Source organism: Chinchilla lanigera, unplaced genomic scaffold, assembly GCF_000276665.1.
Source record: "Chinchilla lanigera isolate Chin_1 unplaced genomic scaffold, ChiLan1.0 scaffold00181, whole genome shotgun sequence".
NCBI classification, from domain to species: domain Eukaryota; kingdom Metazoa; phylum Chordata; class Mammalia; order Rodentia; family Chinchillidae; genus Chinchilla; species Chinchilla lanigera.
Window position 1 is genome coordinate 156,520 of NW_004955582.1, and position 13,804 is coordinate 170,323.

At 37.3% G+C, this 13,804-nt stretch overlaps 1 protein-coding gene and 1 pseudogene across 1 annotated transcript in view; one reads left to right on the forward strand and one right to left on the reverse strand.

Annotated features, from left to right (window-relative positions):
• The window catches only part of LOC102006625 (ankyrin repeat domain-containing protein 26-like), a 97,296-nt gene extending 85,146 nt beyond the window's left edge, over positions 1–12,150 (forward strand). The window contains exons 17-18 of the mRNA XM_005414285.2: positions 2,905–3,031; positions 11,921–12,150. Of these exons, the coding sequence (XP_005414342.1) occupies positions 2,905–2,915 (11 nt within the window). The 3' untranslated portion in view covers positions 2,916–3,031; positions 11,921–12,150. The remainder of the gene's footprint in view (positions 1–2,904; positions 3,032–11,920) is intronic.
• On the reverse strand, positions 3,443–5,980 carry LOC102006967 (annotated as a pseudogene).
• Positions 12,151–13,804: the final 1,654 nt, after the last annotated feature.

The window sequence follows — 13,804 nt, forward strand, 5'->3', positions numbered from 1 at the left end:
GGTCATATTTTTCTCTGTCCAGAATATCTTTTAGTACTCTTTGTAATGCTGGCTTGGAGCTCATGAAGTTCTTCAACTGTTCTTTGTCATGAAAATATTTTATTTCTCTGTTGAATTTGAGGGATAGATTTGCAGGGTACATCAGTCTTGGGTGGAAGCTGTTCTGTCTCAGGACCTGTAATATTTCAGTCCAAGCTCTTCTCGATTGGATGGTTTGTGCTGAGAAGTCGGATTACAATCCAGTATCATTTATTAAAGAGGTTATCTTACTTCCAGTGAATAAGTTGGCTCAGTGTGTTGGTAGCTGTGTCCACATCTTCTAATCTCTTCCATTGGTCTTCTGGTCTGTTTTCTTGCCTGTACCATGGTGATTTTTTTTTAACACATTGCATTATTTTATTGTCCACATCAAGTTGAGCACTACTTACTGAAATAATTTTAAATTCCCATTTCCAAATGTTAATAAGGCAACACACATAGAAGCAACTTGAGAAACTTCATTTTACCTTCTGGGAAGTAGTGAAGGAATCAAAAGACACTGCTCCTTAGGGATTGTCAATGCTTTGCTAGAGCTCCTGGAGAGTAGAAGATTTTGCAAAATAGCGAGAAATAAAACTACATCCATTTACCAGGACACAAACCTATGACAGGGTTTCTTTGCCAAATTTAACAGACATCTACAACTCCCAAACCATGGCTTAGTGAACTGGGCTTACCTGTCCCCATTAGCTCTTTACAGAGGAAGCTCTAGGGGAAAAAAAGTCCATTACCATTTCTCACTTGAACAATTTGAATAGTGTTATTTTGAATTCATAGGTGAGACATTGCAATTTTACACATAAGCAACTTACATATTTTCCTTCAATGAGTATTGGTTACAGAACGTGCTCCTTCATGAAACTTAAACCATCAAAACTCAATTGAGTTATATTACTACTTTAACAGATTAACACGAGAGATAAATTTACTAAAGTAATTTAGAGCAGCAGTCCTTAACACTAGTAACAAATTAGAATCTGAGAGAAGTGTAGGGAAAAATTTGAAGCATGGTTCCATCTTCTAGAACTTCATATTTAACTAATGTGGTGTCTATACTGAGACTTTGATTTGAATAATAATGATGGGATGGATCTGATTTAAGTAAATTACTTAAAATTGAAATATATACTATTTCCTATGTGATAGATACTAAGTGCTAGTAAGAATTTTCCATTAGAAATCACTGGATAACATTTATAGCTTTTATCATGTGAATAAATAGAACAATTTATTAAAATGCAACTCAAACTTTTATGATAGTCTGCTGTCATAAACGATTTCCTATGACTTTTCTGAACTGTCCTTCGCTTAATACTGTACCTTAAGAGATCACACTCAAGAAACCTTTCCTCAGGATATATGGAGAAAATAAATTAACATAATTTAATTTTTCAAGTCACAGTATATGAGGTATTCTCCACCTTATATATGAAGTCACAAAGCCTCAATCTAAGAACTGAAACCAGATTCTGATGTTTAACAGAATCTCTTGGGTCAGGTATTAAAACCCCTGATACTAGTACTTGCTTTAAATTGCCTTTAAGAAAGAGAAATAGAAAGAAAGAAAAGTCTATGTCATATCCTCTGGGAACTCAATAAACCTAGGTCTTTAATGCATACCATGTTTCTTATGACATATTTACAAAACATTTCTTAAAAAATTACAGGAATATGGTTTCTGAGACACATACAGTTAGAAATTAGTTATTTCAAAGGAACTAAAAATAGTTTTTGAAATTCTGTATAATTAGAAATTACTATCCCAGAATAATAGCTTGAACTTTAACATTTTAAACTAAATTGACTTTATTATTATAAAACTCATCTGAAATAGATCTTAATAAAAACATCACAGTTATCAAATTTGATTTATATCTCCCTTTAACCTAATGTTTTTTCCAGATTTAAAACTGAATGACAAATTTATTAATCAGATATTAGGTTATTATTTTTATAATTGGAGAAAGGCCAAAAGTGACAGAATTTTTTTAAACCATAATATATATAGTACATAGAGGCAAATGCACTAGCAATTAGTTGTCCATATTTTACAGAATTAAAACAGCTTTAAAATTTTTATGAAAGTTGAGTAGTCAAAATAAATAGTATTTAATAAAAATATGTACCACAAGAACATATTGAGAATTTAGTGTTAAAAATAAACTGTCACTGCTTCTATCGCTTTTTTGAAAGGAACAGTTAATGATTAATTATTTGATCAATCTTAGGTGTCTATATTTGTTTTCCTGAATAACCACTTTGAAGAAATCAATATGTAATCCAGCAACCATTGTTAATTTCCTATCACTGTGTCTGAATTTCAGTATTGCTTGTACTGTTCTTGTGTTATTTTGTAATTGTGTGTGTGTTTGTTAGTATGTTTTTGTTCTTTTACTTTTTAAATAAAAAAAAAAACTATCACATTGTTTTGCCTTTAGTTGAAAAGTGAAATTTAGTGGCTTAAGGTATCTAAGAATGAGTAAGGTATGACTTTGGAAACAAAGTTAAAATTGAAATCAGAGAGTCAACACTAAGAAGAAAGAGAAGCTTACTATTATTCCTTAAAAGTTTAAAGTTACTGAGACTTCTAAATATGAATGTGCCCCTAAGAAACAAGAATTTGGGGTGAAAGTCAAAGAACAGTCATGTTTATGTAGTTCATGTTGTGGCACTTGATGTGAAAAAGAAAACTACAGTATTCATGAGCACCATCAGATATGTGTGTATGTATGTATATACGTGTGTGTACAAACCTTACCTTGTTGAAAACTGAATTTTGGAGTTAAATTAAGGACAAATATGGACTTAGGAAAATACATTCTTAAACTAACATGTTATATGTTTGATTTTAAAACATTTGCCCAGCACTCCAATAAATCAAAGAACATAACGTAAAGAAACCAGTATGCTTTTTTAGTACAAAATCCCTCGGTTTAACAGAAGAATTGCTGAAGAAAAAGTGTCAGTTCCAACCATCACCAGGTTCCAAGAGGTAAGAGGAAAATGAAGTAGGTTAATAAATGAGAATTCACAGAATAAAACAGCATACGCTAGATTTGTCAAGGGATCACCAATCAGCCTCAAATGATTTTAAATTTAGAGTAGTAAACATCATCCTGTCAAGAAATTCTTCCTTATGTAAGAGAAGTTGCAAACTTGTCACTTGCAATTTAATACATTTCTGCCATATTCACCAAACTTAAAAACTTCCGCCATATCGTGTGTAATACATATCCTTGGGTAAGACAGGTCTTATGAAAAATCTTACTTTCATCCCATGTAGAGGCATCTCATAAGAGAATTACAGATCCATATTTTTCAAAGCTCCCAGTACAAAAAAAATCACATGATAAAAGTCCTTTGATACCATTGTCATCTGATAAAGAATAATGTTATTCTCCATTTAAAATAGTCTTTTAAAAGCAGTAACTCTTTTCTTCTCAATTTCTTTGATGTCTTTTGTTTTTCGGGGGGCCTCTTCATCTGTATTTTCCTCCAGTTGTTTATTGGGTCTAGATTGACTTTGACCATCACTTATTTTTGTTACCTGTGTTGGCCTAGACTCACTTCTGATTTCTTTTTCATTTTTATTTGGAATTCTGTCTCCTTCTTCTCCACCTGTACTCTTACCAGCTAGGAGTATTGGCTGTTCTACAAAACCAGAGGAGGAGATTTCATCCCTGACTGTACTCAAATGGTGCTGAATATATTCTTCATGTGGTGCTAATGCCAATGTTTCAACCAGACATCATTCTGCTTTTAATAAGTCCTTCTCCTCAAAACAAGCCACACAAAGATCGTATTTCCCTTGCACATTGGTTGGATCCATCTCTAAGATTTTTTCAAAAAATTTTTTTGCTCCAAGTATATCTTTCTTTTGATTCATCAGAATGTCTCCTTTTAAAATGAGACCCTTGATATGATCAAGATAGTATTTGAGTAACTCTTCTAAAATTGGCAGAGCCTTTAATTCCTTTGCAGTCTGAGAATAGAGGATTAAACCAAGATTAAACCAGATTAAACCAAGCACTCCTGAAGTCAGCTTGTAAGTTAATGGCTTTTTTACATCTAAATCTCTGCCTCAGTGTCCTTTTTATCATCCATGGTAAGCATTCCCAAATTCAAATAACTGTTAGCATCTAGTGGCTCTTCCTTTACATAGTTCAAAATTCATTTTCTAGCTTGAGGTCTGAGTTTCACTTCACCTGACTCCTGCATCAATATAGCAGAATTAAATAATGCTAGCTTATGCCTTGGATTTAGTTCTAAAGCATGATTAAAGTTTTTTAGGGCTTCATTTGGCTCTTTCAGTTCAGTGTACACAATTGCCAAGTTGTACCAAAGATCTGCATTATTTCTTTTCAACTCTAGTGCTTTAAGATATGTTTCCTTTGCTTTGAGAGGTTTATTCATTTTTAAGAGCAATTCTTCCCTGCTGATACAAGCCTGCTTGAAGTCAGGCCTCATGTTTATTGCTTGTTGGTACAGCTGATCTGCTTCTTCTCGTCGGGACTCATGTGCTTGGATTAGGTTGGCCAGATTGATAGAAACATTTAGGTGGTTAGGAGCAATTCTGGCTGCATATTTTTTTACCAGGAATAATTTGAGGCATCAGTGACCTAGCCATCATGTAAGATCCTTCAGCTTCTCTGGTTCCATTTAAGTTTTTGTAAGTTCTTTCTACATTCATGTGGGCACCAATATCACCTGGCTGACCGCGGGTATCCTGTAAGAAGTATTTCAAAGCTCTCTCAAAGTGCTTTTCATTTTCCAAAGCATGACCAACGTTATTCCATAATTTTGTGTTATTTTTATTTACCTTCAAGGCTGACATAAATATTGTATATTCAGCCTCCCAGTTCCAATTTCTGTGAAGTGTTTTTAAGGCATGAGTAAGTATCACCATGGCCCAGGATAGCTTTTAAAATACAATTTTAATTCACCTTTTCTTTGAAACTTCCTGCCATCAAGGGGCTGCCAAAATACACAATCCCATGCTAGGAACATATAGTATTTGCTCAGCAACAACATATCCAACAGGAAAAAAATGGTTTGATGCAGAAATAAATGGTAATGCTTTTAAACAAAGTGCCTCAGCCTCCTGAGTGCTGGGATTACAGGTATGTGGCACCACAGCTGTATTCTTGTAAATACTGGAAGCTGGGACTGATTAAGCTGGACTGACTTGTATCAGTACAAGTAATAATGTACTGAACATCAAGACAGTGAGTTTTATTAGGGTCTGCAGCAGAGAAAATGGAATACTACTCTTTCCACAGAGAAACTGTGCAGCAGTAGTACAAAATAATGGCAAAGTACAGCCCTGGGTGATAAATATCTCATATACACAACATATTCCCACAACTGTCATGCCTTATTCTTTATTCAGTGTTGCAACAGCCACTAAAAACACTATCAATGCAGCTGGGAGTCCACACTATGGAATTATCTGGTCCTTTTGACTTTGTATATGACAAAAATGCAACTAGAAACAGATAGATGACAAAAGTTCTGCTCTTCCTACAATGCCTGTTACTGCTTCTGTATGTATTGAGTGCACTGCAAAAAGCAGAGCAGCAATCACACCACTCTTGTTTTCCCGAAAAAGTTTGCAGACTTTAAGAAATACCATACTAACCATAGCATGAAAAATCCTATTTAGGAGATGATATGACATTTATTTTAGTTCACTAAACATACAGTTTAAGCAAAATGTCAATACTGTTCAAGGTTGGTAGGACTTGTGGCTTGTCTCCTTGGACATAGCAGTTCCCCAGAAATTGTGAAACAAAGTTTTTAAAGGTGAAGATGAATGCAGATCTTTATTATCCAGTATTGCTGAAACATCATCAAAAACAAAACCACAGAATAGGCTGTTCCAGCAGCAGGCAGTAACCACGCCTACAATTAAGGTTACTTCTTTGAGGTTTATGTCAGCCATCTTTTGTATAAGTACTTATGGACTAAAATTGGGAAAGGGCCCACCAGGGGATGGCTTAGGAACACCCCAGGAAGGGCGGCCCAGCAAGTGAAACCTCCAGACCACACTTAGGTTCTAGCTCCCTCAAGCCACCAGCACAGGCGGGCCTCAGCTACTGCGCCTCCTGCCTCTCCCTCCATCTCCAGCCTCTCCTACACAGGCACAGCCTCTGGTACTGCACACCGGGAACACCATCTCGCCTCTCCTCGGGGACTTCAATTCCCAACGTGCACAGCTGCAGGACAGAATTACATCTTGGTAATTTGAGTCCTCGCCACATGCCTTTTCCTCATCTTTAATTCCACAGTACCATGCTGTGTTGATCATAGTAGCTTTTAGCATAATTTCATGTCAGGGATTGTGATATCTCCCACCTTGCCTTTGTTGCCCAGGATTGCTTTTGGTATTCTGGGTCTCTTGGTTCCAGATGAATTTTAGGAATATTTTCTCTACATCTGTGATGTATACTGGTGGTATTTTAATTGGGATTGCATTGAATCTGTGCAACAATTTTGGGAGTATGGCCATTTTCACCATGTTGGTTCTTCCTAATGATGAGCAAGGAATACCTTTCCATTTTGTAAAATGGTCTTCGATCTCTTTTTTTCAGAGTACTTCAGTTTTCAGGGAATAGATCTTTGACTTCTTTTGTTAGATTGATTCCTAAGTATTTCATTTTTTTAGATGCTATTATGAAAGGTATGGTTTCACTAATTTCTCTGTCAGTCTGCTTGTTGTTTGTGTACAGGAATGTTATTGATGTTTGAGTTTTCACTTTGTATGCAGCTATGCTACTGAATTTTGTTATTAAATCTATAAGCCTTTTGGTGGAGTCTTTGGGGTCCTTTATATAGAGTATTAGGTCATCTGTGAAGAATGATAATTTCACTTCTTCTTTTCGTGTCCTTACTCCTCTTATTTCTCTCTCTTGTCTAATTGCTCTGGCTAATATTACCAAAAGTATATTGAATAGGAGTGATGACAGTGGCCATCCTTGTCTTGTTCCTGATTGTAGATTGAAAGCTTTCGATTTTTGACCATTTAGAATGATGTTAGCTGTTGGTTTGTCACAGATGGCTTTTATCAGATTGAGGTAAAGTCCATCTATGCCAATTGTCTGTAGGGTTTTTATCATGAAGAATTGTTGGACTTTATCATAAGCTTTTTCTGCATCAATTGAGATGATCATGTGATTTTTGTCCCTGGGTCTGTTTATATGATGTATTAGATGAACTGATTTACATAGATTGAACCATCCCTGCATTCGGGGGAAGAGTCCCACTTGCTCATGGTGTATAATCTTCTTGATGATTTGTTGCATTCTGTTTGCTAGTATTTTACTGAGAACTTTTGCATCTATGTTCATTAGGGAGATTGGCCTGTGGTTTTCTTTTTTGGTTGGGTCTTTCTCTGGTTTTGGTATCAGGATAATATTTGCCTCCAGGAATGAGTTAGGGAGAATTTCTTCCTTTTCAATTTCCTTAAAGAGTTTGAGAAGAATTGGTATTAAATCTTCTCTAAATTTCTTATAGAATTCGGCCATGAATCCATGAGGACCTGCACTTTTCGTCATTGGCAAGTTTTTATCACATTTTCCATGTCACTTGCTGATATATTCAGGATTTTTATATCTTCTTCATTCAGCTTTGGTAGTTCATATATATCTGGAAATCTGTCCATTTCCTCCACATTTTCCATTCTGTGAGCAGAATGATTTTCAAAGTAGGTATTGTTGATCTTCTGAATTTCTACAGGATCTGTAGTGATTTCATCTCTTTCATTTCTTATTGCATGTATTTCAGCTGTTTCTTTCCTTTTTAAAATAAGGTTGGCTAGGGGTTTATCAATTCTATTTATTTTTTCAAAGAAGCAACTCTTTGATTGATTAATTCTTTGTATTGTTTCTTTAGTCTCCACTGCATTAATTTCTGCCCTGAACTTTATAATTTCCTGCTTTCTCTGGGCTTTGGGTTTGATTGGTTCTTCTTTTTTTAGGAGCTGGAGGTGCAGCATAAGATTGTTTATTTGTGCTCCTTCTGTTTTCCTAAGGTGGGAATTCACTGCTTTCAATTTCCCTCTGAGGATTGCTTTCATTGCATCCCACAGGTTCCTGTACATTGTATCTACATTTTTGTTTGAGTGTACATAGTGTTTAATGGATTCTTTGATTTCATCTGTGACCCACTGATTATTCAGGAGGGTACTTTTTAATTTCCATGTGTTTATGGAGTTTTTGTGGTTTCCTTTGTCATTAATTTCCAACTTCATTGCAGTGTGATCCAATAGTATGCATGAGATAATTTCAACTCCCTTGCATTTCCTTAAGCATATTCTGTGTGCTAGTATATGGTCTGTTTAAGAGAATGTCCAATGTGCAGCTGAGATGAATGTTTATTGTGATGCTGTTGGGTGGAAGACTCTGTACAGGTCTTCTACATCCATTTGTTCACATGTTTGGTTTAGTTCTGTCATTTCTTCGCTAATTTTTTGTGTAGTTGATCTATCTCTTTCTTTTTTTTTTTGTTTTTGTTTTTGTTTTTTCTCCGGTACCGGGAACCGAACTCACGACCTTGCGCTTGCCAGGCAGGCGCTTTTGCCGCTGAGCTAAACCCCCAGCCTGATCTATCTCTTTCTGACAGTGGTGCATTGAAGTCCCCTGTTGTGATTGTGGTGCTGCTTATTTCATTTTCCATGTTGTTAAAATTTGTCTTATATAGTTGGATGCTCCTGTGTTTGGCACATAGATGTTTGTGATTGTTGTCATTTCCTCTTGAAGTTTTCCCCTCACAAGTATGTATGACCTTCTTTATCTCTTGAAGTTTTCCCCTCACAAGTAAGTATGACCTTCTTTATCTCTTTTAATTGTTCTTGGAGTTTCCATTGTCCGCAAACAGAATAGCTACACCTGCTTTTTTCTGGGTAGCTGTCACATGGAGTTTTGTTTTCCATCCTTTGATTTTCAGTCTGAGCATTTCCTTTTGAGTTAAATGTGTTTCTTGTCTGCAGCATATTGGTATATTTTGTTTCTTGATCCAGTCTGTGAGTCTACTATTTTTGGTTGGTAAATTGAGACCATTTACATTGATGGTTATAACTGATATATATTGGTTTATCTTTGTCATGTTGTTTTCCTGCTTTTGTTTCCTCTTGTTTCCCTCTGTTTAATTGCTTGCTGTGCTTGGTGGTTCCTTTCTGTTGCTGTTGTGAAAGTTGTGGGCTTTTTTTTTTTTTATCTCTTTCACACCTTTAGTTTCTATTTCATTTGATGGTATTCTATACCATCAAATGAAGGGTGTGAAATAGAAACAAAGGTGTGAAATAGAATATCCTTTAGTATTATTTGTCGGGTTGGTTTGGCACTTGAAGTTCTTCAGTTGATCTTTATTGTTGAAATATTTTACTTCTCCATTATTTTTTAAGGATAGTTTTGCAGGGTACATCATTCTATGTTGACAGTTGTTTTCTTTCAGGACCTGAAATATTTTACTCCAAGCTCTTGTTGACTTAATGGTTTGTGTTTTGTAATGTGCTATGATTCTGATGGGCTTTCCTTTACAGGTGATCTGCTTCTTTTCTCTAACAGCTTTTAATATTCTGTACTTTAGTTGAAATTCTGGCATCTTGATCACTATATGTCTGAGTGTAGATTTATTTTGGTTATGGCTAGTTGGTGTTCTATATGCCTCCCTTACCTGGATGTCCATTTCTTTTTCCAGGCTTGGGAAACTTTCTGCTATTATTTTTGCAGATCATCTTTTTATGTCATTTGTGCTAACACATGCTGTTTTATTGATAGCTATTAATCTTACATTGTTTTTCTTTGCTTCATCTTTTAGCTGTTGAATTGTTATTTCTTGGTTTCTTGTTATTTTTAAGTGATCTTTCAATTCATGGTCGTTCACAGCGATGCTGTCTTTAGGGTCTGAAAGTTTATCTTCAGCTTTGTTCAAGCGGTTTTGTCAGCTTTTGATTTCAGTTTTAATTTCTCAGATATCTGTTTGAATCTGTTTCATGCATTCCAGTTCTTTTCTATAGTGTTCATTCAAGATTTCCATTAATTTACTGTGGTCCTCTTCTTTTTTCTATGTCTTCTTTAGATGTGCTAAGCAATTCTTTCATTATTTTTGTCATTTCTTTTTTTAACCTGAGAGATTATTTCTGATCTGATGTCTTCAATGGTCTGATGGAGTTGTTTCTTTACTTTAGCTGGTAGCATTTCAGAAATTTCAGGTGTTTAATTTCCAAACTCTTCCATATTGCTATATCCTGGACTGTTCTGGGTGTGATAGAGGTCTGCAATTGCATTTTGCTCCTTTGTTTTGTCATTTTCAGAGATCTAGAGCTTCCTGGGGGCTCAGCCTCACCCTCAGATGATGTGATAGTAGCAGGGCAAGGGCCCAAAGGTCCCCAGTGCTCAGTGTGACTCCCTCCATGTTGTGTGTGAGGGCAGGGTGTGATCCCCAATGCTCCCACAGCTGTCTGGGGCTCAGCTTGGTTCCTACTCAGGGGTTTGCAAAGCTATCTGGGTTTCAGCCCTTTTTTCCACTGGGGTGTATTTGTGTGCGGGTTGTTGTCTCAGTGACTCCATACACTGCTTCCATCCAGCCCAGTTCCCACATGAGTCGGGGGAGTGGCGGTAAGCGTGTAGTCATTGAGGCCCCTGAAGTGAGTTTTAGCTTTGCTCCCCTGAGGGTGTGGGTTGGGGGCAGGGAGGGACATCCAAGGCCCTTGAGGTTGTCTGGGGCTCCCCCTGTCTCCCAAACTGGTGGGGCAGAGGTGGGGCCAGCTCACAGGCCTTTGCAAAGCTGTTCAAGGTTCAGCTCAGCTTCAGTGGGGGGGGCAGGTGGGGAGTGGCTCCCAGGCCCCTAAAGCTGTCCAGGTTTCTGCCTGGCTCCCAGGCTTGTGAGGGAGGTATGCCAGTAGCCTATTCCCAAAATGTATGAATTAAATTTATATTTATTGATTTTTGAAATAAGCCATAAATTGGAAATGGCATCTCTTTTCTTTCATTGGGTAATATAGTCTACAATGTTTTATACCATCAAATGAAAGGTGTGAAATAGAAACATTTCCAATAAAGGAATCCTGAGTCCTCATCTTGTCATGTTTCATACCTTTTAAAAGTCTCAGAAAGCCTGTGTACCTCTTTCCCTAGCTCAGCCCTTCCCCTCCATGGCTGTCCCCTGAGACTCGGCTGATGCTTTCCTTGAAAACCAGAGGCTTCAGCTTCTCAGCTGAATTCATGGCCAGAATTCCCACTCCTCTAGGAGGAGTCAAGCAGTTCCCGCTCATAAACTGTCACTTGACAAGTTTTGTTTTAAAGCTCCTGTCGCTGATTTTGTCATTGGTTTACCTGTGCCTTCAGGGAAACTTCAGATTCCTTAGCATGGAATAAAAATACCCAGATCACTTGGATTCTTGTCTCCGCCCACCTGCCTTCCTCTGCCCCTGTGCTCTGCCTCCCCCATCTCCTGTCCCCCTTCCCCCATCCTGATATGCTTTCTCCTTATACTTGAGGTGCCGCCTTCCATATCACCTCCCCACAAGATCCTGCAGTAATGACATGAAATGGGTGCAGGCCTCTGTGTGTTCCAGCAATGCCACTTTCTACCTGTCACAGTATCTGTGTGGAGTCTGCCTGGTTGTCTGGCGTACACTGTCAGATTGGCCCCTGCATCATCCTCTTGTCCTTCTAGCACCTTAGCACATGGTTCTGTCAGCCACATGATAATGAGTTCAGTGTGCAACTAGAGGCACATTATGTTTAGTAATAACTTTGTGTTATACTTGAAAATACGTACTTTTCATCATCACTTATGAAGTTCTCAGTTGTTGTAATAACTCATGTTTAGTTAACTGAAGTCCTTGAGATAAAGATTGTAACTTTCTTTTTCTTTCCAGCTGCTGTTGCTGATCTTAGAGCCTTTAAATTTCCTCCCAGAAGATTTGATAATAAATCAAGTGAAGATCTAATTTTAGAAGCATCACAAGAATATAAGGAGATGTTAAGGAAAAGATACATGATCTGAAAAGATAACATTTTACTTATTGGACTTTATAGATAACACTTTATTTCCCATAAAGTGTAGGACATGAAAACTTTGTTGAATTAAAAAAATTTGTATCATATACATGTGAAAATTTATGAACTATTTCTTGACATCTGTAATTTTTAAGTGGTGTTTGCAAGTAAAAATCAGTGTTGCTGAGTTTTATATACTGAAACTGCCCAAAAGCCAGCTATTTTAAATCTAATGAAAGAAACAAGTTGTCATTAATACTTCAGTAGAGTGAAATATAATTTTAGGGATATTTTGAAAATTGTATTTCCCCAATTTTTATCATTCTGTATGGATCCAAATCGTAGGCATTGTTTTGGATTCCTGGTGCTCTGGCCACTGTATACACTGCAATGTGCTGCAAGTGGCATCAAACATAATTTTAAGAACTGATTTATAGTTCTTTCCTCACAGAGAAACATTTGCCTATGGCTTTTCACCTTTTCTGTTTGTCTAACTTTTTTCCCTCAGAAGTACTGAGCTCTATCTCCAACTCTGTCTTTTTGAGACAGGGTCTTTTTAAACTGCCCATTCTGAGTTTTAACCTGCAATCCTCCTGCCTCAGCCTCCTCAGTAGCTGGGATTACAGGCATGCATCACCACACTTTCTTGAAGTGCAAAGTGCTATAGATCAGAGAAAAATCTTGCACCTTCCTATTTTGTAACATATATGCCCTACCCTGTACTGATTTGCATGCGCTCAGTACCTCTATAACAAACAATCCTAATTCTTTATTCAAAAACCCCAAACTGCTTTAAAAAACAAAAATCCAGAAACATATAATTCGTTTTTTTAAGTTGATAAAAGTAATAGCGTACCACTAGCTACCAAGGAGAAAAGCTTTTAAATTAAATATCCATTGTCAGTAGATTCTGGCAGGAGGGGGCAACATGTGGGAACATCAGGCCTGGATTGATGACAAAGGAGTTTAATCAGATGCCCAGGAACACTCACAAATCAAACTTCCACTTCATCCATGGGCACACTTCTAGACACACATTTTGGCTTTCAGAAATAGCAGGCTAAAAACCAGAGCAGACAGAAAGGAAAGCCCTGCAGAACTGGCCCTGAGGGGACAGCATCCCAGGCCACTCCCCAGCTCTGTCACCCCCAACAAGAAGAGTCACTCTAGCCCTGCCACATTAAAACTAGTCACTCATCTAGAGCATGAAGTGGTCATGTAACTATTGGTTTCTCCCTGCTATCTGCACACACAGGGTAGTGGCTCCAGCCCTGTCTCACCTACCTTTCTTTGCTACGAGTGTCACACAGTACAGCCCTGGCCTATTCCTAATACAAGGAACCTGGAGTATGCAGTCTATACTGCCATCAACAGGAATATGGAATATGCAAATAAAGCCACAGGGAGTGAGCAAAGCCAACCCAAAAGAGAGACCATGAGAGCTGCAGTGGTGTATAGCCAAGGCTGCTAAGCCCTTTGGGTTGTACATCTCGTCATAACATGCTCCTGGTGCCTAATGTGGAACTACAGAGTTAAATGTTTGCTGTACTGGATTTCTGACTTGCTTTGTTCCCAGGGTTTGTATCCTCCTTATTTCTTCTCTTTGGAATGAAAATGTTTATCTTGGCCTATTGTATGTTGACAGTGTTCCTTGTTTACCATGCTGATTTCTCACACAAGAAAAACAAGGCATTACTTAAATGTGTGTCTGATTTATCCCACTTGAAAGTATGGACTCAAGATGCATTCATTTACCTAGAAAT